The 25,036-nt window shown below is 43.2% G+C and overlaps 1 protein-coding gene across 1 annotated transcript; it reads left to right on the plus strand.

The window, feature by feature from the left end:
* The first annotated feature begins 269 nt into the window (after positions 1 to 269).
* psmd13 (proteasome 26S subunit, non-ATPase 13) lies at positions 270 to 24,186 on the plus strand. Its single transcript, XM_038808035.1, has 13 exons — positions 270 to 582; positions 1,805 to 1,883; positions 1,972 to 2,006; positions 9,205 to 9,260; positions 9,738 to 9,781; positions 9,873 to 9,959; positions 19,182 to 19,353; positions 20,281 to 20,360; positions 20,446 to 20,571; positions 20,855 to 20,917; positions 21,854 to 21,934; positions 22,272 to 22,388; positions 22,665 to 24,186. The coding sequence occupies exons 1-13, from the start codon at positions 488 to 490 to the stop codon at positions 22,758 to 22,760; spliced, it is 1,131 nt and encodes a 376-aa protein (XP_038663963.1). The 5' UTR covers positions 270 to 487; the 3' UTR covers positions 22,761 to 24,186.
* Positions 24,187 to 25,036: the final 850 nt, after the last annotated feature.

Genomic DNA, 25,036 nt, shown 5'->3' on the forward strand with positions numbered 1-25,036 from the left:
ACATTGATCTCCGGGGCGCTGCAAACCCCAGAAAAATAAAACCGTTAACACCAATGATGTATTTATTTTCATTTCCTTTTGACATTTTTGCTTTAATCTGTGAACCTTCAGGCACAGGAATATCTGACTGGATGGGTCGGTGTGGGCCGAAGCCGAGAGGAAAATGGCAGTGTGTCTTCAGATTGATGGGCCTTTGGGGTGGAGTGGTTTTAACCACACTCAGCAGGCCGGAGCCTGGGCCCTGTATTCGGAGATGTACGGTACCGGAAGTGACCCTGCTGCCGGGTGGAACTTCCGGGAGGAGCCGCGCGGAGAGAGACCGGGACTGAACCTGGAGCCTGGACCCGGAGTTCGAGCCTGAATCCTGATCCTGAACCGGCAGAGCCTGAGCCCGACTGAGCGGGGGCTGAGTGACCCAGAGCAGACAGGCCGCAGCGCTCCTCTTCCCCTTCCCCAGCACGGGCCTCGGGCGGCAGCGACCGGCAGCATGAGGGATGTGAGCGGCTTCCTGCAGCAGCAGCAGAGCGGGGCTGGGGAGCTGGGCCCCGACTGGCAGCAAATGGAGGAGCTTTACAACAAGAAGTGAGAGCCCGGAGCCCAGCGAGCAGGACCCCTCTCCGCAAGACCCTGTCCCCCCTCTCCCAGGCCCCGGGGCTTCCCGCTGAGTCACCGTCCGGGGCCTGTGATTCTCTCTCTCTCTCTCTCTCTCTGAGTCCTCCCCCACCCCGACGCTCGCCCAGGGACACACACAACCCGCCTCAGGGTGACCTGGGATGGGGATGCACTGAGAGAGACCTGGGTGATGGGGGTGGAGTGGGCAGAGAGATCTGGGTGATGGGGGTGGAGTGGGCAGAGAGATATGGGGGATGGGGTGGGCAGAGAAAGATCTGATTGATGGGGTGGAATGGGCAGAGAGAGGTCCGGGTGATGGGGTGGGCTGGGCAGTGAGATCTCGGTGATGTGGGTGGGTGGGCAGAGAGATCCTGGGGGTGGGGTGGAGTGGGCAGAGAGATCCTGTGGGTGGGGTGGGTAGAGAGATCTGGGTGATTGAGGTCGGATGGGCAAAGATATCTGATTGGTGGGGTGGGCAGAGAGATCTGGGTGATGGGGATAGGCTGGGCAGAGAGATCTGGGGGGTTGGGGTGGGCAGAGAGATCTGGGGGGTTGGGGTGGAGTGGGCAGAGGAATCTGGGGGGTGGGCAGTGATCTGGGTGATGGAGGTGGGATCAGCAAAAGGATCTGATTGGTGGGGTGGGCAGAGAGATCTGGGTGATGGGGTGGAGTGGGCAGAGGAATCTGGGAGTGCGGTGGGCAGAGAGATCTGGATGGTGAAGTGGGCAGAGAGATCTGGTGATGGGGTGGGCAGAGAAACCTGGGTGGTGGGGAGGGCAGAGAGACCTGGGTGGTGGGGTGGGCAGAGAGACCTGGGTGGTGGGGTGGGCAGAGAGATCTGGGTGGTGGGGTGGGCAGAGAGACCTGGGTGGTGGGGTGGGCAGAGAGACCTGGGTGGTGGGATGGGCAGAGAGAGATCGAGATGGCGGGGTGGGCAGAGAGAGATCTGGATGGTGGGGTGGGCAGAGAGATCTGGGTGGTGGGGTGGGCAGAGAGATCTGTGTGGATGGTGATGGGGGGTTGGATGAGTTCAGGGTGAGAGGATTGTGATTATGGGGGGGGGGGCATTTTTGTTACATGGGATACAGTTGCAGCAGTCAGGGGTTAGGTTTAGCTATTGCTGGTTCCCTCGGGAAGGTGCTGACTGCTCTAGATGTCTTTGCTTTGTAACCCTGTTTTGTTTTAACCACAGATTGTGGCACCAACTCACAGTCCGACTGCAGAATTTTGTGCAAAACCCCTGCTTCGCTACAGGTGATGGTTTGATCAAGGTAGGCAATTTGGCCACAATATATCTTTTAATGCAAACAATTTAGTTTGCCCTTTTTGCATTACATAATAAAACATTTTCTTTTGCAGCTTTATGAGAATTTTATTAGTGAATTTGAGCACAGGTAAGAAGTAAATTTTAATTATGCCTATAACTTATCAAATGTACTTTTGGAATTTAACAACACGAAAGGAGGCATTTCAGCCCATCCTTGTCTGTATCAATTATGTGCTAGGGCAGTCCCATACTAATCTCTGTTTGCGCCAGTGTCTCTGTATCACCCTTGCTACAAGTACTTATCTAGCTTTCCCATTGAGAAGCTTCACTTGACTCTTCCTCACCATCTGTGTTTCAAGCCATTCTGTACTTCAACAGCCGATTTGCACTAATTTCTCAAACTCTTTATCACTTGCCAAAACGTAAACGTAAACTTGCAATGTAAAATCTGTTGTTAAACTTCCTCTGACTTTCCTTGCTTCAGGGGTAACAATTCCAGTGTTTCCAGTCTGTCCTAACCGACGTTTCCATCCCTGTTACCATCCTAGTGAATCTATGCTGATTTATCCTGTGTGGTTTTAATCTTTGAAACTCATGGTGACACCACACGCAGAAAGAGATTGTTCCTCCATCAACCACATGCTGCAGTGTTATTCCTTTTCTCTATTTCCAAACTCAACAAGTTTATTTCCCTCCTTTTGGAATCACTGTCTTCATTTCTACTACTGTCGTAGGCACTGAGGTCTTCACCACTTGCCATGTAAAACAAAAAAATTCTCTCATTCTCTCTCATCTCCTACCCCCATCTCTTGCTGAAAACCGTAAATCTGTGCTTCCTAACTGTTAAGCCATCAGCTAATGGAAACAGATTTTATTTGTCTATCATACCTAAATCTGCATAATTGTGTAGACTTCTATCAAATCACCCCTCTACCTCCTTTGCTCTAAGGTGAACCTAGCTATAGTTTTATTAAGGTTCAACATAACCTCAAGCTTTTTTACTCCATACCTCTATTTATGGAACTCAAGATCTCTTGTGCTTTGCTAATTACTTTCTCAATGTGTCAAACCACCTTCAAGCATCAATGCATCTGAAGCCCCAGGTCCTTCTGAATCTGAACATTGTTTAGAGTTGTGCCATTAAATCAATATTGCCTCTCCCACTCCTGCCGCATGACTTCACATTCCTCTATTAAATTCCATGTGCCACTTGTGTGCTCATTCTGACAGTCAGTCTCTCTTCTGTTGCCTTTGACTAGTATCATCCTTACTATACCAAAAGTTGTGGGCCCAGCACTAACTTGAGAAACACTGCTGCTCATTATCGTCCAGTCTGAATAACAACTATTTACCACAGCTGTCCTTAAGCTAATTTGTTTATCACTTGTTCCTCTTGGTGATTGAGGTTGTGGGTTTGGAAGGTACTGTTGGTGAGTTGCTGCAGTGCATCTTTTATATGGTTCACACTGCTGCCGCTGATGTTGGATGGAGTGGATATTAAAGATGTTGGATCAGTGCCGACCAAGCAGGCTGATTTGTCATGGATAGTGTGGAACCCATCCAGTCAAATGGGGAGTAGTACATCACACTCCTGAATTGTGTCTTGTAGATGGTGGACCATCTTTGAGAAGTCAGGAGGTGAGTTAACCACAGCAGAACTCCTAACCTCTGATCTGCTCTTGTAGCCACAGCATAGGTATTTACATGGCTGGTCCAGTTCAGTTTCAGGTCAATAGTAACACCCATGATAATATTGTTCACAATTCAGTAATGGTAATGTCATTGGTTGTCCTTAGATTCCCTTTTGTTGGAGATGATCATGGTCATTGCTTGATACTTGTGTGGTGCAAATGTTATCTACCACCTTACTTTCCACCTATCACCTCAATCCCAAATGTTGTCCCATCTGCATGTGGGCGCAGACTATTTCAGTGTCTGATGAAGCACAAATTGTACTGAATATTGTGCAGTCATCAGCGAACATCCCCACTTCTGACCTTGTGATGGAAGGAAGGTCATTGATGAAGCAACTGAAGATGGTTGGATTTAAGACACTACCCGGGATTTCCTGCAGTGATGTCCTGGGGCTGAGTTACTTAGCCTGCAACAATTACAACCACCTTTCTTTGTGCAAGGTATGACTTCAGCCAGTGGCAGGTTTTCCTCCTGAATCCTATTGACTTCAGTTTTACTTGGGCTGAGTATTGCCTGGATGTTAAGGGCAGCCGCTCTCATGTCACCATAGGTTCGGTTCATTTGTCAGTGTTTGGACCAAGGTTGTAATGAAGTCAGGAGCTGAATGGCCCTGGCGGAACCCAAACTGAGAACCGATTTGACTTTAATTTTGATATACTGAACATTTCAGCATATTTATTGTAGGGCCAAGAGTACAGTGAGGAGCAATGGTGAGTTCATCGTCAGCTGTCCCTCGATTCCAGGATGGTGTCTACTCAGTGTCATTGGTCTCATTCATAGTTTTTCCTGTGGCTGAACTGGCCCACAGGTCGTTGAGCACATGGAGCAGAATACCCCAAGAGGTAGTGGGACCTGGAGTGCAGGATTTGCTTCCTTTTCTTTCCTTCTCTGCCACCGTTCTGCCTCAGGTTATTGCTGTGTAAGTGCCACTTGATACCATTGTTGACAACACTTTCCATCACTTTGATTGAGAATAGACTGATGGGGTGGTAATTGGTCAGGTTGGATTTGTCTTGTGGCGGGGCATACCTGGACAATTGTCTACATTAATAGCAAATTAGTGCAGATGCTGCAATCTGAAACAAAACAGAAAATGTTAGACAATCTCAGCAGGTCTGACAGCATCTGTGGAGAGAGAACGGAGGTGATGTTTCAATTCTGGATGATTCTTTGTCAATTGTCCACATTTTCAGCTAGATATGAATATTGTAGCTGTACTGGAACAACTTGGTTAGTGGCACAGGTAGTCCTGGAGCACAGGCCTTCAGTGCTATCACTGGGATGTTGTTGGTATCCAGTGCCTTCAGCCATTTCTTGAGATCATATGGAGTAAATCAAATTGGTTGGCGATCAGCACCTGTCATACTGGGAACTCAGGAGGAGGCCAAGAAGGGCCATCTACTCTGCACTTCTGGCTGAAGGTGGTTACAAATGCTTCAGCCTTATCTTTTGTACAGGCGTGCTGGGTTTCCCATCATTATGAATGGGGATTTTTGTGGAGCCTTCTCCTCTAGTTAGTTTAATTGTCCATCACCATTTACAACTTGATACGGCAGGACCGCAGAGTTTTGATCTGACTTGTTGGATCTACCGTAAGGCTGTTTCTGCTGTTTTACACGCATGTAATCCTGTGCTGGAGCTTCAGCAGATTGGTGCCTATGTTGTGATGCTGCTCCTGGCAAGCTCTCCTGCACTCCCCATTGAACCAGGGTTGATTTCCTTGCCTGATAATGGTCGAGTGAAGGATATTCCAGAGCCTGATGTTACAGATTCTGAGCCTGATGTTACAGATTGCACGCAAGAAGATTCGGTAGCTGCTGATGGTCCATAACACCTCATGGATGCCCAATTTTGAGCTGCACGATCAGTTGAGAATCTGTCCCATTTAACATGGTGGTGTGCCACAGAACATGATGGGCAGTATCCTCCGTGCAAAGATGGGATTTTTGTCACTTATACCAATACGGTATTGGAGAGATAATAATCTTTATTATTGTCACAAGTAGGTTTAGATTAACACCGCAATGAAGTTACTGTGAAAAGCCCCTAGCCGCCACACTATAGTGCCGGTTCAGGTACACTGATGCAGAATTCAGAATGTCCAAATCTCCTAACAGATAAGATTGGTGACAGCCAAGGGTCAAACAGGTCTTTTCCTCTTATTAGTTCCCTCATAACCTGCTGCAGGCCCAGCCTGGCATATGTGTCTTTCAGGACTGGGCCAGCTCCGTCACTGCTTGTGCTGCTGAGCCATTCTTGCTGATGGGTATTGAAGTTCCCCCCACCAAGAATACACTCTGTGCCCATGCTATCCTCAGAAGACATTTTTCCAGGTGGTGTCCAACATGGAGGAGCAGTGATTCATCAGCTGAGAGGGTGGTAGTTGGTAGTCAGCAGTAGGTTTCCTTGCCCATGTTTGACCTGATGCCATTAGAGTTTGTGGAGCTTGGAGTCAATATTGCAGACTTTCAGGCCAGTACCCTCCTGACTAAACTCCTGTACCATCGCCTCTGGTGGGCCTGTCCTGACAGTTGGACAGGAATGGTTGTGGAGGGTTCTGGGACATTGTAAACTCTAAAACTAACTTTTTCTAGCTGTATTAATTAATTAAATTCCACCTGTTGCCTTGGTGGACTCCTGTCGCAGACCATAGAAAAGATACAGCACAGAAGGAAGCCATTCAGCTCATTGTGTCTGCACTGGCTGATTTAAAAAAAAAAAAACGACCCATTATAATCCCACTTCAGCCTGCGGCCTGTAGCCTTGCACATTACAAAAAGCAAGGTTCATATCCAGGTATCTTTTTAAATGAGTTTAAGGTTGCTGCTTTAATCACCAATCTGGGCAGCAAATTCCAGACACCTACCACCCTCTGGGTGAAAAAGCCTTACTTAATATCCGCTCTAATTCTTCTATCAATCACCTTGAATCTGTGCTCCTGGTAATTCACCTCTTCTGCTTGGAGAACAGGTCTTCCCTGTTTACTCTATCTCAGCACCATGTAATTTTATATACCTCATCCATAAGCCTCTGTTCTAAGGAAAACGACCCTAGCCTATTCAATCTTTCCTCATAGCTGCAATTTTCAAGCCCAAGTAATTGGATATATAAATGATATAGACGAGAACATGGGGGAGATAAGAAAGTTTGAAGATGTCACCAAGATCGGATTGGATTGGATTTGTTTTATTGTCACGTGTACCGAGGTACAGTGAAAAGTATTGTTCTGCGTTCAGTCCAGACCGATCGTTCCATACATGAAAAAACATATGACATACATATATACACAATGTAAATACATAGACACAGGCATCAGTTGAAGCATACGGAGTGCAGTACTACTCAGTGAAGATTGGTAGGCTGGTTAACAGTGAAGAGGAGGATCGTAGGTTACAGTAAGATATAGATGGGTTGGTCAGATGGACAGAGAGTCTAAGAGGCTCAGAGGAACAGATGGGCCTTTGGGAACTTGTTCACAGATACCTGAAGATGGCAAATAAAAAGGGTAGTGAAGAAGGCATATGGGACAACTGCCTTTATCAGTCGTGGCATAGAGCAAGTAGGCTATGTTGGAGCTGTACAGGACATTGGTTAGGCCACAGCTGGAGTACTGTGCAGTTCTGGTCACTTCACTACAGTATAGGGAGGAGATGATTGCACGAGACGGGGTACAGAGGAGATTCACCACGATGTTGCCTGCAATGGAGCATCTATTATAAGGAGAGACTGGATAGGCTTGGATTGTTTTCTTTAGAGCAGAGAAGGCTGAGGGGGATATGATTGAGGGGTTTGGACAGGATAAATAGAAAGCAGCTGTTCCTCTTGGTTGAGCAGTCACAAGAGCATAGTTTTAGGGTGAGTGACAGGAGATTCTGAGGGGATTCGAGAAAATGAAATTTCACTCGTTGGTGAGAACCTGGAATGCCCTGCCTGTGAGCAGAACGATACACAAAACTCCAGCTGTGGCCTAACCAGCATTTTATACAGTTCCACATGACATCCCTATGTACCTTGTGCAGTAAAGGAAAGCATTCTATATCTCTTTACCACTTTATCCATCCACCTTCAGTTATCTTTGAACATGCACCTACTCTACCCTTCTCAATATTTTCCTGTTTATTATGTATTCTCTTGCTTTGTTTGCCTTCCCAAATACATGACTTCACACTTCTCTAATTGAATTCTATTTGCCACTTTACCTCCCACTCAGCCAAACCATTGATACCATTCTGGAGTCCGTGGCTACGCTCTTCACTATAAACTACACGGCCAATTTTTGTGTCATTTGCAAGTTTCCCAATCATGATTCCCACATTTAAGTCCAAATCGTTAATAAAACCCACAAACGGGGGACCCAACACCCCTGTGGAATACTGGAACTTGCTTTCTATTCACAAAAATATTTGTCGATCATTGCCCTTTGTTTCCTGTCATAGATCCAATTTTGGATCCAACTCTGCACATTCCCCTGCATCCGATGGGCTTTTACTTTTCTGACCAGTCTGCTTTGTGGGACCTTGTCAAATGCCTTATTAAAATCTATTTTGAACATATCCACTGCAGTATCCCCATTAAACCTCCTTGTTACTTCCTCTAAAAAAATCAATTAAATTAGTACGGCACATCTTCAACCATGCTGACTATCTCGATTAATCCGTATCTGTCTAAATGTCAGAATCAGTTCATCCTGGCTCTCAGAATTGATTCTCATAATTGGCCCTCTACTGAAGTCACTTTGACCAGAGTATAATTATTTGACTGATCCCTCCTACACTTTTTAAACAATAGGATAAAACATTTGCAGACCTCTAATCCTCTGGTACCTCTCCTATATCCAGTGAGGATTGAAAAATGACCCTCTGACCATCTGCTATTTCCTCCCTGGCTTCCTTTAACAGCCTGGGATACAGTCCATCTGGCCATGGCGATTTATCCACCTTCAAGGATGTCAGTCCCTCCACTGCCTCCTCTCCTGTTATGCTTATTCTATGTAATGTTTCACACCACTCTTCGTTTAACTAGAACATTCGTGTTCGGGTCCTCTCGATCACTCGCCCTATATGCTGCCACTGACCCTTCTATTCCAAGACACTTATTTTTGTTAGCCAGTCTTTTTATATGGTACATTGTCAAATGCTTCTTAAAATTCTAAAGACAATATCATTGCTTTCCCATTCATCAACCTTCTATGTTATTTTATCAAAAATACAATTAGATTGGTCAAGCAGTGCCTGAATCTCCTTAATGAACTCTAATATCTCCAATGCCTGTTGATGTTTTCTGATGCGAATGCTGCATTTTCCTGCGTTATAATAATGACCATCATTCACAAAAACTACTTCATTGGTTGTAAAGCTCTTTGTGTCATCTTGAGCTTGCGAATGTGCTCAGAATCGTCAGAAGTAATTTGCAGGAAATGGTGTTTCTTCAGACAAAAAAAAACTGACCAAACACACAGTTGTGACCTTGTGAATCCCAGCTGGATCTGGAGAATTAATGTTTTTGTGGATGGAGGTGTGTCAAGGAGTGGAGCTGGATTGGCAAAGCAGAAGCATATTTTGTTTAAATTATATTGTTAGATTAAATCAAAATTCTTCAGGTTAAACCTTTTTTACAATATATTGTTACAGGATTAACCCTCTGTCTCTTGTGGAGATTGTTCTACATGTTGTGCGACAAATGACAGGTGAGTGTGTTTCTCCCGAGCATAGGAACAAGATGAGGACGTTCAGCCCTCAAACTTTATAATTCAGTTAGGTCACCACCAATTCCATCTTTACCATCTGGGCTCCATATCCCTCGAAGCCCTTGTCCAACAGAAATCTATCCATCTTGGTCTTGAAAGCTCTGCTTTTTGAGAGAAACATCCAATTTTTTCATATTTAAATGCTTTTTATCTTGTTAAAACTAATTAGCGGTCATGTGACTCCATTCCTCCGCGTTTTTTTAAAGTAAAAGTTGCGGTCTTTTGAGCCAGGGTTCCATTCTGCAATCTTCCCGTCTAGTTACAATAGTAACTGGGATTGTAACACCATCTGCACCTATTAAAGACAATGTCATCTTAAAGCCAGCCAGTAGGAAGTGCATATTGGCTCCGGTAATTAAATCATTGATCAGTCTTCCTATGTCCTTCGTGATGAATATGCCGTGTGTTTAATTGCAGATCCTAATGTAGCCCTAACATTTTTGGAAAAAACAAAAGAAAAGGTGAGCGTTGTTTTTTTTTTGTGTTCCACTAGGTTTATTCATTTTAGTTTCTTTATTCTATTTATTTTTTTGCATATTTTCATTGATTTAGATCAAATCCAGCGATGAGGCAGTAATTCTCTGCAAAACAGCTATTGGTGCTCTGAAGTTAAATGTTGGAGATCTGCCGGTGACAAAGGTAAAGCATGACATTGAGAATCTTGTTTTCATTTCATTATATGGAGAACACCTCCGAATGCTGCAAGGAAAAATGCAACTTAGTATCCTACGGATGGAGTGTGAAATGATATGATTTATGTAAGATTTACGTAAGATACTAAATCTTGCGTACAACTGCCTAACCCAAGAACATAGGAAGTAGGAGCAGGAGTAGGCCATATGGCTCCTTGAGCTTGCTCCATCTTTCAATACAATCCTGAGTGCTTGTCAGCCTTAACTCTACTTTCTCGCTCGCTGTCCATATCCTGAAGGATTTTATTGGGCATTTCATGGAATACTATCACCCAGTACTGAGGCAGGAAGGAACTGTTGGACTTCATCGGAATTGAGCAGGGACCAGGGTCCTAGCAGGAAGGATGAATAGGGTGGTCACAAGGACTTTACATTAGTAAATGGTGGAAAAGATAATGAGTCATGGTTTGCAAACAAAAGGGAATGGAGTAACAGTCACAAATCGTGTTAAAGGTGCTACTGGTGAAGGGAAAACTAAAAGATGTAAAGTAATTAAACCACAATCAATTTTATTAAAAATCCTACAAGTCAAATGTAAGAGCAGAATGACGGGTTCGGTTGTATGACCCAAATAAGCGTTCTTTACACAAACTCAATAGAAGCAACAAATTGACTGAGTTGCCAACATAAATTTAGCTTGAAGGGTATGGCAGCATAGTCATTATCGAGACACAGCTACAAGATGACCAGGACTGGGAACGGATTATATCAAATTGTAAGGTTTACAGGGAAGATGGGAGAGGGGAAGAACCGATGTGAATGAGGCTGAAATTATAATGATGGGCAAGCAGGCTTGGAGACTTGATGGATAGAATTAGGAAATAGAAAAATATTTAAGACTGTAATGGGAGTTGTTTGGGAACATAGAAATTAGGAACAGATGAAGACAATTCAGCCCCTTGAGCCTGCTCCGCCATTCAATCAGATCATGGCTAATCTCTTCCTTGTATCAAGTCCACCTCCCTACCTATTCCCCATATCCTGTTTAAAAAAAAATCATAAATATATGTTTCACCCTCTTGAAACCATTTAATGATTCGGACTCTACTGCACTATGGGGCAGCGAGTTCCACAAATTCATCACCTTCTGCGAGAAATAGTTCCTCAGATTTAGGTCTACAACCTCTCAACCTATATCTGTGGCCTCTCGTTCTAGATTGTCCACAAGGGGGAACATTTTGACTACGTTTACTTTATCAATCTTCTTTTAGTATTTTATATACCTCGGTCAGATCCCCTCTCAGCGAGTATAAGCCCAAACTGTTTAATCTCATCTCCGGAATCAATCTGGTGAACCTCCTCTGAACTGCCTCCAGTACCACCACATCCTCCCTCAAATAAGGAAATCAAAACTGGATACAATACTCCAGATGTGGTCTGATAGTAGCTTCGAAGTGATAGAATGTTAGAAATAGAAATTGGGCAGCACGGTAGCATAGTGGTTAGCATCAATGCTTCACAGCTCCAGGGTCCCAGGTTCGGTTCCCGGCTGGGTCACTGTCTGTGTGGAGTCTGCACGTCCTCCCCGTGTGTGCGTGGGTTTCCTCCGGGTGCTCCGGTTTCCTCCCACAGTCCAAAGATGTGCGGGTTAGGTGGATTGGCCATGCTAAATTGCCCGTAGTGTCCTAAAAAGTAAGGTTAAGGGGGAGTTGTTGGGTTACGGGTATAGGGTGGATACGTGAGTTTGAGTAGGGTGATCATTGCTCGGCACAACATCGAGGGCCGAAGGGCCTGTTCTGTGCTGTACTGTTCTAAGAGGTTTTAAGCAAGTGTGCAGGGGTGGGTTTGGGGGGGGAGGAGGAAAGAGTGCAGGGAAAATAAAAGAAAGATCTGTGATCAGGTGGAGGGTAGAACAGATTAAATATGAACATTTGAATTGTGAGCAGGAGTAGGCCACTTGCCCCCTCGAGTCAGTTCCACCATTCAGCAAGATCACGGCTGATTGGAATATAACCAACTCCACGTTCCCACCCTCCCTCTAACCTTCCACGCCTTTGCTTATCTAGCTCTGCCTTTAAAAGAAAATTCAAAGACTTCATCACCTGAGGAACAGAATTCCAAAGAATCACGACACTGAAAGAGGAAATTTCACCTCATCTCTGTCGTAAAGAGGTGACCGCTTATTTGTAAACAATGACGCCGTGTCCTGGATTCTCCCACAAGAGGGAACATTCTCTCTTCACATCCACCCTGTCAAGACCCCTCAGGATCTTCTATGTTTCAGCCAATCCTTACTCTTCTAAATTCTAGTGGATCAAGCCTAGCCTGTCCAGCCTTTCCTCATAAGACAACCCTGCCGTTTCAGGCATTAGTCTCCTAAACCATCTCTGAACTGCTTCCAGTGTATTTACATTCTTTCTTAAATTAGGAGGCCCACACTGTATGGTGCAGATGTGCCCTCACCTTTGCCCTGTATAACTGAAGCATAACCTTGTTTTCAATTTCCCTCGCAGTAAACATAACATTCTATTAGCTTTGCTATTTACTTGCTGTACCTGCATACTAACATTTTGTGATTCATGCACTAGGGCACTCTCTGCATGTCGGAGCACAGCAATCTCTAACCATTTAGATAATACATTTTTTCCTTCCTGCCAAAATGAACAAATTCACATTTTCCCATCTTGTACTCAATTTTCCAGATCTTTGCCCACTCACTTTATCTTCATATTTTGTAGCCTCCTTATGTCCTCTTCACAACTTACTCTCTTACCTATCTTTGTCATCAGGCATTTGCCAACCATATATAATATATATATATGTTAACAATTGAGGGCCCAGTCCTCATCCCTGTTGCATACCATTCATTACATCTTGCAAACCAAAAAATTACCCATTTATGCCTACTGTTTCCGGTTTGCCAGTTAGTCTTTTATACATGCTGAAATGTTACCCTTACACCATGCGCTTTTTTTAAAAACGAAAGGAAATTGAAGTACAATACATCCACCTGATCCCCTTTATTCACAGCACACGTGACTCCTTCAAAGAACTGCAATAAATGGGTTCAGCATGATCTCAATTTCGCAAAACCATGTTGACTCTGATTACTTTGAATTTACCAAGTGCCCTGCTAGATCATATTTAATAGCTTTTAACATTTTCCCTGTGACAAATGTTTATCTAACTGGCCTATAGTTTTATGCTTTCTGCTTCCCTCCTTTTTGAATAAAGGAGTTGCTGTCCTTTAGCTATTTTCCGATCTAATGGCATTTTACCCGAATCTAGTAAATTTTGCAAAATTAAAACAAATGCGTTAGGTGTTTCGCTAGCCGCTTTTATCGCTCTAGGATGAAGTGCATCAGGATCCAGGCACATGTCAGCCCGCAGTTCCAACAGTTTGCTCAACACTGCTTCCCTGGTGAATGTAATTTTCCTGAGTTCCTCTATCCCTTCCATTTCCTGATTTACAGCTATTTTTGGGATGTTACTTGTGCCCTCTATAGTGATGACTGATGCAAAATGCTTGTTCAATTGTACTATTTCCATGTTTTTTATTGTTAATTCCCCAAACCCACTTTCTATAGAACCAATGCTCACTTTGTTAACGTTTTCAAAAATATCCATGGAAACTTACTATCTTTATATTCTTAGCAAGCTTTCTCGCATACACTAATTTTTCCTCCCCTCATTAATCCTTTAGCCATTCTATGGTTTTAAAAAAATTATTTTATTCAATCTTCTGACCTGCCACCATTGGGGCGGCACAGTGGTTAGCACTGCTGCATCAAAGCTCCAGGGACCCAGGTTCAATTACAGCCTCGGGTGACTGGAGTTTGCACATCCTCCCTGTGTTTGTGTAGGTTTCCTCCGGGTGCTTCGGTTTCCTCCCACAGTCCAAAAATGTGCAGGTTAGGTGGATTAGACATGCCTTTGTGTCCAAAAGGCTAGGTGGAGTTACTGGGTTAAGGGGGTAGAGTGGAGGCGTGGGTTTAAGTAGGGTTCTCTTTCCCAGGGCTGGTGCAGACCCGATGGGCCAAATGACCTCCTGCACTGTAAATTCTATGATTCTTGCGCAATTATATGCTTTTTCTTTCTTTAACCTTTTCAGTTAGCCATAGATGATGGAACCTCACCTTAGAATTTTTCTTGAAATGTATCCCTTAAAATGTTTGCCTCTACATCTCTATTGACCTATCCCTTAACCTAATTTCCCAGTTCACTTAGCTAGCTCTGCTTTCATGTCCTCATAATTGCTCTTATTTAAGTTTAAAATACTAGTCTTGGACCCACTCGTCTTTCCCTCAAACTGAATATAAAATTCAATCTGTTATGATCACTGCTGTCTGATTGCATCTTCACTGTGTGGTCATTAATCCTATCTAGTTGCACAATACCAGGCCTATAGACTGATCTCTGGCTCCAGAATGCGCTGTTCCAAGAAGATACTGTGAAAACATTTTGTGAACTGCTCATCTAGGCTACCGTTGCTCATCTGATTTTTCGAGTCTATATGTCGATTAAAATCCCCCATGATTATTGCTGTACCTTTCTGACAAGCTCCCATTATTTCTTCCTTAATAATCCATTGTACCATGTGGTTACTGCTTGAGGCTTGTACACCAATCCCACTGTGATTTCTTGCCTTTATTTTTTCTCGCCTCCAACCAAACCGCTTCTACATGTTGAATTCCTGAACTTCCATTATCCCTCTCTATTGTGCTCATACCATAAATAATCACCAGAACCATCTCTGCCCGTCCTTTCTCCTAGCTTACTGTCCTTCTGAAATGTCTTGTACCCGTCAATATTCAGGTCCCAATCTATGCAATTCTGCAGCCATGTCTCTGTTTTAGCTGTCAGATTGTGCTTGCTCATTTCTATTTGAGTAATGAAATAATGAGAGGCTGAGTACATTGGGCCTATACTTCCTTGAGTTTAGAAGAGTGAGAGGTGATCTCATTCAAATGTAAATTTTCTGAAAGGGCTTGATGGGTTATTAGACACTGAGGATGTTTCCTCTGGCTGGTGAATCTAAAACATGAGGGCACGGTTTCAGGGTGATCATTTCGGACTGAGATGAGGAGAAATTTCTTCACAGGGTTCTGTATCTTTAGAATTTTCTACTTCCAGAGGGGTCAGGATTCTTCTGATGGTAGAGTGATGAACAGCTGTTCTCTGAAAACATTACCAAGATTAAAACCGAGACATACGATGAGAAAGGAAACGAGATTGAAGCAGAGCGAGATTACATTCTGAAATTGTTGACCTTGTCCAGTGCCCAATCAAAAGGTGTGGTGCTGTTTTGAGCTTGCATTGGAACAAATGCTGCAGGAGGCTGAGGACAGTGTAGGGTGGAGAATTAAACTGACACTTAATCGAAAAGTCGAGTTCCTACTTGCGAACATCACTGTTCGGTTTGCAAAGCATTCTCCCCAGTTTAGAGTAGACTGCATTGTGAGCAGCGAATATAGTAGACTAAATTGAAGGACGTGAACTTAAATTGCTTTTTCACCCGGAGGATTGTTTGGGACCTTTTATGCTGAGGAGAGAGGAGGTAAAAGATCTGATGTTGCATCTGCATGGAAAGATGCTGTGTGAAGGGAAGGAAATGGTGGGGTGATTGCAGAACGGACCAAACCGTCAAAGGGGAAATGATCCCTTTGGTTTGTGTATTCGTCAATTTCTCAAGTTTGTCTGTTCTTCTGCAACAATATTTTAGAACCAACCGAGGGCAGGCTTTTATCTTAGAACCAACAGAGGGCAGGCTAAGTTAAGTTTAGTCATGTGTAATAAACCAGATTTAATGACAGCCTAATGTGTGTAAACATTTATTTAATAGTGATTGCAATATGATTGAATTTGTCATAGTGTTTGAAAGGAGACAAGCTGCTAAGATTCTGAATTTAGATAAAGCTTACTTCACTGCAATGAGACTAAATCTGTTAATGGGTAAGGCGGCAGAAGATCAGTGGGAGGTGTTCAGAAAATAATGCAATGTGCTACAAGAACAGTTTATATCCCTATGGGGCACAAGCTCTACTTGCCAAAAAAGGCATCCATGACAAACTAAAAAGGTAAGAGACAACATAAAACTAAAAGAAAAAGCATACAAAAATGCAAAAAGATAACATCCTTGAGTACACTACAAATAACAGCAAGAATGAAGACAGATAAATGTTAATTTTATTATTTCATGAGATGTGAATATTGCTCTCAAGGCCAGCATTATTTGTCGTAATTGTCCTTGAGAAGGTGGTGGTGAGCTGCCGCCTTGACCACTATCATCCATGTGGTCTCAGGTGCAATATTGTAAATTCCTCAACAGTAACCTTCCTACATTCTCTTGATTTGAGAACTCTGCCTTTTGGTTGAAAAGTTGTGCATGTCACTCAGCTAATTAAGAAGGGTGATAGCAGATACCAAGTAATTATAGTTGGGAAATTATGTGAAGCTATAATCAAGGACATTGTGGCTGAATAGCCCGAGCAGCATTGGTTTGTAGAGGCTAAGGTTTTTGCTGAAAAATCTGGTTGAATTTTTTAACTGAAGTATTAAACAGGGGAATGTCTATAGATGTTATTTATCTGTCAAAAGCATTTGAAAAAGTTCTTCATAAGAGATTGTTAACTAAAGTTGAAGCCCTGGCTCGGAAATTGGCTGAGCAGCAGGAAACGGAGCAGGGATAACGGGCGGGTACTGTTCCAACCAGGATGGGAGTAGTGTGCATATTACTTAGCGCTTCTACTGCAGGTTGTATGATTAATTTAATAGTTCAGTTTACTCCCCAAATTGGCCAATTGTTTACCTTCTCTCCGGTCCCCAAAATAGAGTTTTTAAACCAGACCTCTTTCAATAAACAATTGTTTATTCATACAAAACTTTTTTTAACAAGTTGAAAGTATTAATTAACACAGTTGTAATCAAGGAGTGTAACCATCTATCTCTTCATAAAAAAGAAAAACAAATCGGGCTTTACAGGATGTGCGTTATAAAGGATAAAGTTCACAGAATCTCAGTGATGTTGACTTGGAGTACCTTGTGTGAAGACAGGTGCTGGTTCCGGTGGACGTCTGGGAGTTCTCACCAACTGGTCTCTGCAGATCCAAATGCAGACCAGTTACACTCAGATGAGGGATACTTGGTTGCAAGTTGATAGCCACACCTCATTTTAGGCAAGGTTGAGACACTGAGAGAGACGCTTACGGTAGGCTTCCTTCCGCCGCTTATTCCCTAACACGCCTGCCTTTAAATCCAGCAGGTTCACAGCTAAAGTTTTTTCTCTCCCTTGTGATTTCCAGTCAGTGGCCTGCTTGTTGACAACTCTAAGGTGAACTTACGATTCTTTAAAAAAATTCCAAATGTACAAATTATGCCATGTCCTTCCATTTTGTAAAAGAAAAGTTCAGTCTGGAAATATTGCCAACATTAACAAAATGAGATTGACGTCCTGTGTGTGTGTGTATCTGTGCTGGGGCCTCAAAATATGACTTAGATGATGAGATAGAGAGCCACATAACTGAGTTTGATGATGAGATAAGGATAGGCGATATTGTAAGCAGTGTAGCTAGAAGCATAACATTACAAAGAGATATTGATTTTAAGTGAAATGGCATTACAATTTGTTCATGTGTGAAACCGTCCACTTGGGAGGCGTGAGGAGGGGGGATAGAACATGACACTTCCTCACTGAGGGCTCAGAGACTTGGGGTTCTAGTTAAGTAGATCATTAACAAATAAGGAAAATAATTGAGAAGACAAATAGAATATTGCCGTTTATATCCAGAAGACTATAATACAAGGAGGGAAAGATCCTGCTTCAGCCACCTGGAGAATAGTGAGAAGTTCTGGATACCGCACCTTAGGAAGGATATGTTGACCTTGAATGAGAGCCAGTGCAGAGTTATTCGTGTGGCACCAGGACTTCACGCATTAAATTCCAAGCCGAGGTTACACAAGTTAGGGTTCTGTTTCCTGGAACTTAGAAGGTTAAGCGGTGATTCAAGAGGATTGAAAGAAAAACCGTTTCACGGTTGGGTTATATAGGACTAGGAGGTAAGAGTCTAAAAATATATAGCCACTCCTGAAAGATCTGAACTTAGGGAAGAAAAAAACTTCAGATAAAGTGTGGTAGAAATTTGGAACCTTCTTCCGCAAAAGGCGCTTGTTCATTTTTAAATATTAGATTGATCGATTTTTGTCAGCCAAAGGCATTGATGGATAGGTAGCCAGGCAAGTATATGACTATAGGTTACAGATCAGCCGTGGGCTCAGAGCCACACATTGGAGAACAGTAGTTAGAGCAATGATAATTTGTGCACTCATTAATGACTCTGTTGATCTGATGCATAATCATAGAATCCCTACAGTGCAGAAAGAGGCCATTCAGCCCATCGAGTCCCAATATTCTGTAAATTACCAAATAGATGGGAGAGAGAGGAAGCTTTGCAGAACAGCCATAGATCAGTCATCAGAAAGAACACAGTAAATGAGAATTTTACATAACACTCATCAAAGATAATGTGCATCTGATTTATCCTTAATGTGTATGGGCATATATATGTTAATACCTTGAATACAAAACAAAGCTACTGGTTTGATGTAAAATTTATCACTGAAAGTAAATCTGAGAGAGAAAGGATTCAGGACTTTTCAGCAAAATGTAGACTTGGAGATGGAGCCAGAGGGGAAGTTGGGAATGACTAATAGGCTATTCTGGGAATGGCAGTGGTAGTTTTTAAAGTACTGGACTGGCATTCTTGCCTCTGTCAGAAGTTGCAGGACTTGAACCCTGCTCCAAACATTCCCTGGAGATGGGAAGGGAAATCTTTAGACAATCGTTGAGCAAGGGATACATGAACCTGAGCTCTGCACTTGAGCAGGTGGGTGAGGATGAGATATGTGTGTTTTAATAATAATAATCTTTATTATTGTCACAAGTAGGCTTACATTAACATTGCAAAGAAGTTACTGTGGAAAAACTCCTTAGTCGTCACACTCCGTCGCCTGTTCGGGTACACAGAGGGAGAATTCAGAATGTCCAATTCACCTAACAAGCACACCTTTTGGAACTTTCCAGTTCCACATCTTCCTATTGCTAAAGTTAAATCTTAACTTGGCACACTTGATTCATTTAGTTCTTTATCTTAATCCTATTCCTGTTTGTTTTTAGTTCCGGGAAGGGTGTAATTTTGTTGAGAAGAATAACTTGAATTCAATTATCTTTTAGAAAACAATTGAGGAGGTGGATGAGATGCTGGTGAACCTTCCTGGGGTGACATCCGTTCATGGACGTTTTTATGATCTGTCAAGCAAGTATTACCAGATAGTTGGGAATCATGCTTCTTACTACAGGGATGCCCTACGTTTCCTGGGCTGCATTGATATCAAAGATTTGCCAGGTGACAAACAGCATTAAAAATGTTTCTCAGCAAAGTCGTGCTCAGCCCTTTCTGGTATTTCTAACCTCGATGTTTGTGCAACAGCCAGATTCAGTCAGGTCTCTTCATCTCCCATTGCCCGATACAGAGTGACATCCATCCAATTCTGCTCACTGTGACCATTTATTGTAACTTGGAGCCTGGTAAATTCCATCTTTTCCCATGGAGTGGAACACTGAGAGCGGGTTACATTTTATTCGTGGTTCCATTTAACATTCAAGGAACAATAAGTTTTAAGTGCCTTATCTTTCCCAAGAGGGTCAGCTGGGACTCTAGGTAGCAATCCTCCCTCCGAACAGAAGGTTCGAACCCCACTTCAGACTCAAGAGGGCATAATCCAATCCCTGTCAATTATCTTTAAGTTGTGTCCTCTAGTTACTGATTCTACTGCCGCCAGGAACTGTTCCAAGATGTTTCCTCTTTCAAAATCTTCCATGATTTTGCAGTCTCCTATCAAATAATTTTTTAACTTCCCTGTTCTAAGTAGAACAAATACAGCTTCTTCATGGTCAAAGCATTGATATTAAATTGTTTCAGATTTTAAAGCATTCACCGTATCTGTCTGTCTCTGTGTTTCACTGTAAGATAAATTGGAGAAGCATTGTTCATCATGAACTTTGATCCTGAGTTTTATTCTTGTATCCATGTTCTGGTCTCGAGAGACTTTCACGAAATATTTCACTTCAATTTTAAACATGTTTATTTTCAAGAGTTTTTTGCTGAAATAGTTCTTTATATAAAATGTTTACTTGTGGCTTTTTTTCCTTTGGGTTTAGAGGTTTGTTTCACCACCAAATACTTCACAGGGAGGCTATGCCTCCACCTTATTTATTTGCCACATGTTGTCATGGTGATTGGCTAAGGTTTGATTTTGTATTTCTGATTCAGTTGCTGAGCATCAGGAGAGAGCTTTCACTCTCGGTTTGGCTGGGCTTTTAGGCGAAGGTGTTTACAACTTTGGAGAACTTGTAAGTATATTTGCGATAATGAGAGTGTTTACTTGATTACTTTGTGAAATTGTACCTAACGCTGGGATCTTATTGTCCCTTTTAGTTGATGCATCCTGTGCTGGAGTCTCTCCGGACCACAGATAAACAGTGGCTGATTGACACTTTGCACGCCTTCAACAGTGGCAATGTGGAGAAGTTTCAAGCTCTCAAAGCAGCCTGGGGCCAGCAGGTAAATAGCCTCCTGGGAGGAGGGAGAGCCAGCACAGTAGGATTGGGGAGGTGTGCAGGGGACAGGATATGATGAAGAGTTTGGGGGGGCGTGGCGGGTGGAGACAGAAAGCGAGGCAAAGGACAGTGTGTGAGCAGTGGGGCATAACAAGTGGTCTCAGGTTCGGGAGAGAGAGAGAAAGTGGAACAAGGTTGGGGGGAACAAGAGAATGTGCGATGGATGACTTGGTTGGGGTTATATCAGTGATGATGATGCCTAACTTGTTTTTTCTGTATGATTCTAGCCTGACCTGAGAGCCAATGAATTGCGGCTGATGCAGAAAATCCAACTCCTTTGCCTAATGGAGGTGTGTTGAATTTCCTCTCTTGTTCTGAACAATTTCTCTTCATCTCTCACGATTTACAGTATAGCTCTACTGTCTCATGCTAACTTCCCGCCTCAGTAACCTTTTCACTAGACTTTAACTAAATGTCATCCATTTGTCTGCCGCGGACTTCCTCCTGAAATGCCGAGGTCCCTATGTGTTAGAACATAGAACATAGAACAGTACAGCACAGAACAGGCCCCTCGGCCCTCAATGTTGCGCCGAGCCATGATCACCCTACTCAAACCCACGCATCCACCCCACACCCACAACCCAACAACCCCCCCCATTAACCTTACTTTTTATTAGGACACTACGGGCAATTTAGCATGGCCAATCCACCTAACCCGCACATCTTTGGACTGTGGGAGGAAACCGGAGCACCCGGAGGAAACCCACGCACACAGGGGGAGGACGTGCAGACTCCACACAGACAGTGACCCAGCCAGGAATCGAACCTGGGACCCTGGAGCTGTGAAGCATTTATGCTAACCACCATGCTACCCTGCTGCCCCCTGTTAAGCTGCTTTTTCTCCCAGCTGCTTAAAGTCAGTGAAGTGTATCTCGTAGAACTTTGTGAAATAGTTTCTCCTGTTAGTTTGCATTTAATGTTCTGCCCAACTCGGTTCCTTCCTTTCTGACCACTTTATAATCTGGTTGGCTGTTTTCCCCCTTGTTGCCGTATTCCTTAATCAGCCGTATTAATGCTCCAGGTGGTACCTTGTCAAAAGCTTTCCTAAAGTCTGTGTATCCACTACTCTTCTCCAGGGACCATGTCACGTACTTCCTCAGAGAATTGCCCTCTTATGGAATGTGGGTTGGCTGTTTCTAAACAGTATCTTGGGTGCTAGGACAGATCCTTTAATATTTTACGAGATGAATAGGAAGTGGTCCTAACTAGTTTTCTCTTCCTTTTAGATGACTTTCACCCGTCCAGCCAACCACCGGCAGCTGACGTTTCAGGAAATTTCTCAGATTGCAAAGGTTCCTGTTAGTGAGGTGAGCTCCCTTTCTGTGACTACATTTGCACTAACCCAGTTGCAACGTTTAGAATATAGATTCTGAAAGAAAACAATGTTCAATCACTACCAAAATGCAGGAAATTCTGTCTGCAGATACTTTGTTCAAAGGCTTAAATTGTATATTCCCCCCACCCAAGTTCAAGCCTATTAAAGTCCATGAGATTCTCTCCCATGCGCCACCCTGTCTGTGTACTCGCTCCCCATTTTTGTGTGACTTCTCAAGCGTGTGCAAGTGGCTCAGTGACCAGAGTGCAGAGTAGCCTGAGCTTGAACGTTTGAATGAACGGTTACAATTGCTGCTGTCAATCTTACAGGTGGAGCTTCTCGTGATGAAGGCACTCTCGGTCGGTCTGGTGAAGGGTAGCATTGATGAGGTAGATGAGCGCGTACACATGACGTGGGTTCAACCCCGAGTGTTGGATCTACAGCAGGTAAACACTGAACCTTAAACTGGGGAACTTCTGTGGTTGTTGGAAAATATTTCAGTAATTAGCGTGTGATCACCGGGCGATGGCTTTTTACAGTCACTTTGCTTCCTTGAAATAAGTAACTTGGTTTAAAACTCACTTTCTGGCAGGCGAAAGGTTTTACCATTACTAATCATCTAATTTGTACCGTTTGTTGATTTATTTATTGTCTTTGCACTATGCCACAATTGACGATTGATGTAAACCCAGTGCATTAACAGTTGCCCCTCAATGTTACAGATTAAAGGGATGAAAGAGAGATTGGACTACTGGTGTGAGGATGTGAAGAATGTGGCGTTACTGGTGGAACATCAGGCACAGGATATCCTAACCTAACCGCTGCTATCTGTCTGGTGTAACTCAATTGACTCTTTTTAAAATAATGGTAGAAATTTCAGTGGTTCACTTTCAGAAATGAACTGTATTTTAATGTCTTGGGACAGGGGGGGCTTCACTTTCTGTACTTCCATATCACAAAGGAACAGCTTTGCTTATTCTCGCAGGGTTTTTATCGCTATCAAAGGAACAAAGTTCCATATTTTAAAGCGATGGTGGACCTGGACTTTGCTCATTTCTGTGTCCAGGCATGTCAGGAACTTTTCATTTATTGTCGCCTATTAATATTGCGCAGACTTTGTTTGTACTGGCTGTCTGCCCACCAACTGCAATCAGTCCCGGGGGTTACAGTCTCACTGATTATTTTTGTTTACAATGCAATGTGCAAAGTGAAAGCGCAGACATTGCATTTAAAGTTGATTGATTTTTTAAAAAAATTGTTTTTAAAGTAGCCAATTCTTTTTTTTTTCAATTAAGGGGCAATTTAGAGTGGCCAATCCACCTAACCTGCACATCTTTGGGCTGTGGGGGTGAGACCCATGCAGACACAGAGAATGTGCCAACCCCACACGGACAGTGACCCAGGGCCGGGATCGAACCCAGGTCCTCGGCACAGTGAGGCAGCAGTGCTAACCGCTGTGCCACTGTGCCGCCTAAAGTTGATTGATGAACTGATTCTTGTAGGTAATGAGTACCTGAAGAAATGTAATTGTCTTGATGTATACAATCGCTTCTGTCTTTGCAGTCTCCCTCTATGGTTGTGACTATCCCGATCTTTCAGGTATTCCTGCTGCTCCACACTGTCGCTGCTATCACATATGTAGTGTAGGTTATGTCACTGAACCAGTAACCCAGAGATCATGAGTCCAGATCCCTTCAGGGAATTTGAATTCAGTTTGGAAAACCTGGTCTCCGTAAAAGTGAGCATGAAGATGTCAGATTGTCCTGAAATCCCAACTGCCTCATTAATGTCCTTGTAAAGAAGAGAAGGAAACCTGCCATTTAATATGTGATTTCAGTCCCTATTCAACTCTTCTGTCTGTTCTCAGACATTGCAGCTATGTCAAAATTCACTACCATGGTTCAAGAAGGCCCATCACCACCGCCCCAAAGCAATTAGAGATGCGCAATAAATGTTGGCCTTGCCAATGCCACCCACCTCCTGAGAATGAATGAAAATAACTGTCTGATCTGTTATGTGATCTGCAGGAAGCGGAGTATTTATCTGGGACTTGTATGCTGCCCAATCAAGTAGAGGCATCGCAAATGGATAGATTTCTCTGCAGTTCCATGTAACAGCTGTACTCCTGCCTGTCCCTTTTTTAAAAGCATTTTTTAGTTAGGATCAATGAAGTTACTGCTGAAATCATGATACATGATCCATTTTACAAGAATATTTAAGATGAAATAAAAGTGTTTAAAAATGTCCAGTTGTGTGTTTATTTTTGAAGAAATTACTCTTAATAAAATATAGAACATACAGTGCAGAAGGAGGCCATTTGGCCCATCGAGTCTGCACCGACCCACTTAAGCCCTCACTTCCACCCTATCCCCATAATCCAATAACCCCTCAACCTTTTTGGTCACTAAGGGCAATTTGTCATGGCCAATCCACCTAACCTGCACCTCTTTGGACTGTGGGAGGAGATCGGAGCACCCGGAGGAAACCCACGCAGACACGGGGAGAACATGCAGACTCCACACAGACAGTGATCCAACGTGGAATTGAACCTGAGACCCTGGTGCTGTGAAGCCACAGTGCTATCCACTTGCGCTACCGTGCTGCCCGAATTCTCAGTTTAAATATAGAATTCCCAATTTGAGCCACCTCTATTTGGACAGATATTTCACTGGGGGAAAGTGTAACTGGAATTAATTTTGCTTGATTTGGGGCTCTGTATATAGTTTCACACTCCAGAACAAGCCACAATCTGCCCGCAGTACTCAGCTGGCTAATATTTTCTTATGGTATATATTGTTCTCCCAAGGATTTCAATAATCTGCTCCATTTTCCCAAGTCCCAGTCAAATCTTTCCACTGTTTCAAAATCAGAAACATGCAGAGAAAATTCGAAAGATCACTGATTAATCGATGGATGAATGACACAAACTGCCATTCATTCTGCCTGTCAAAGTCAGATTTTCCAGTTGGTTGTAGATGTAAAGCGCAAACAGAAACCAATATTTTATAATAACCTAAGTCATGGGAATTCCTAGCAGTGTTTCCGCACAGGATTCTCCCTTTTTTTTTAGATGTATTTCATCTAGATCCTAATA

The sequence above is a fragment of the Scyliorhinus canicula genome, chromosome 9 (assembly GCF_902713615.1).
Source record: "Scyliorhinus canicula chromosome 9, sScyCan1.1, whole genome shotgun sequence".
NCBI classification, from domain to species: domain Eukaryota; kingdom Metazoa; phylum Chordata; class Chondrichthyes; order Carcharhiniformes; family Scyliorhinidae; genus Scyliorhinus; species Scyliorhinus canicula.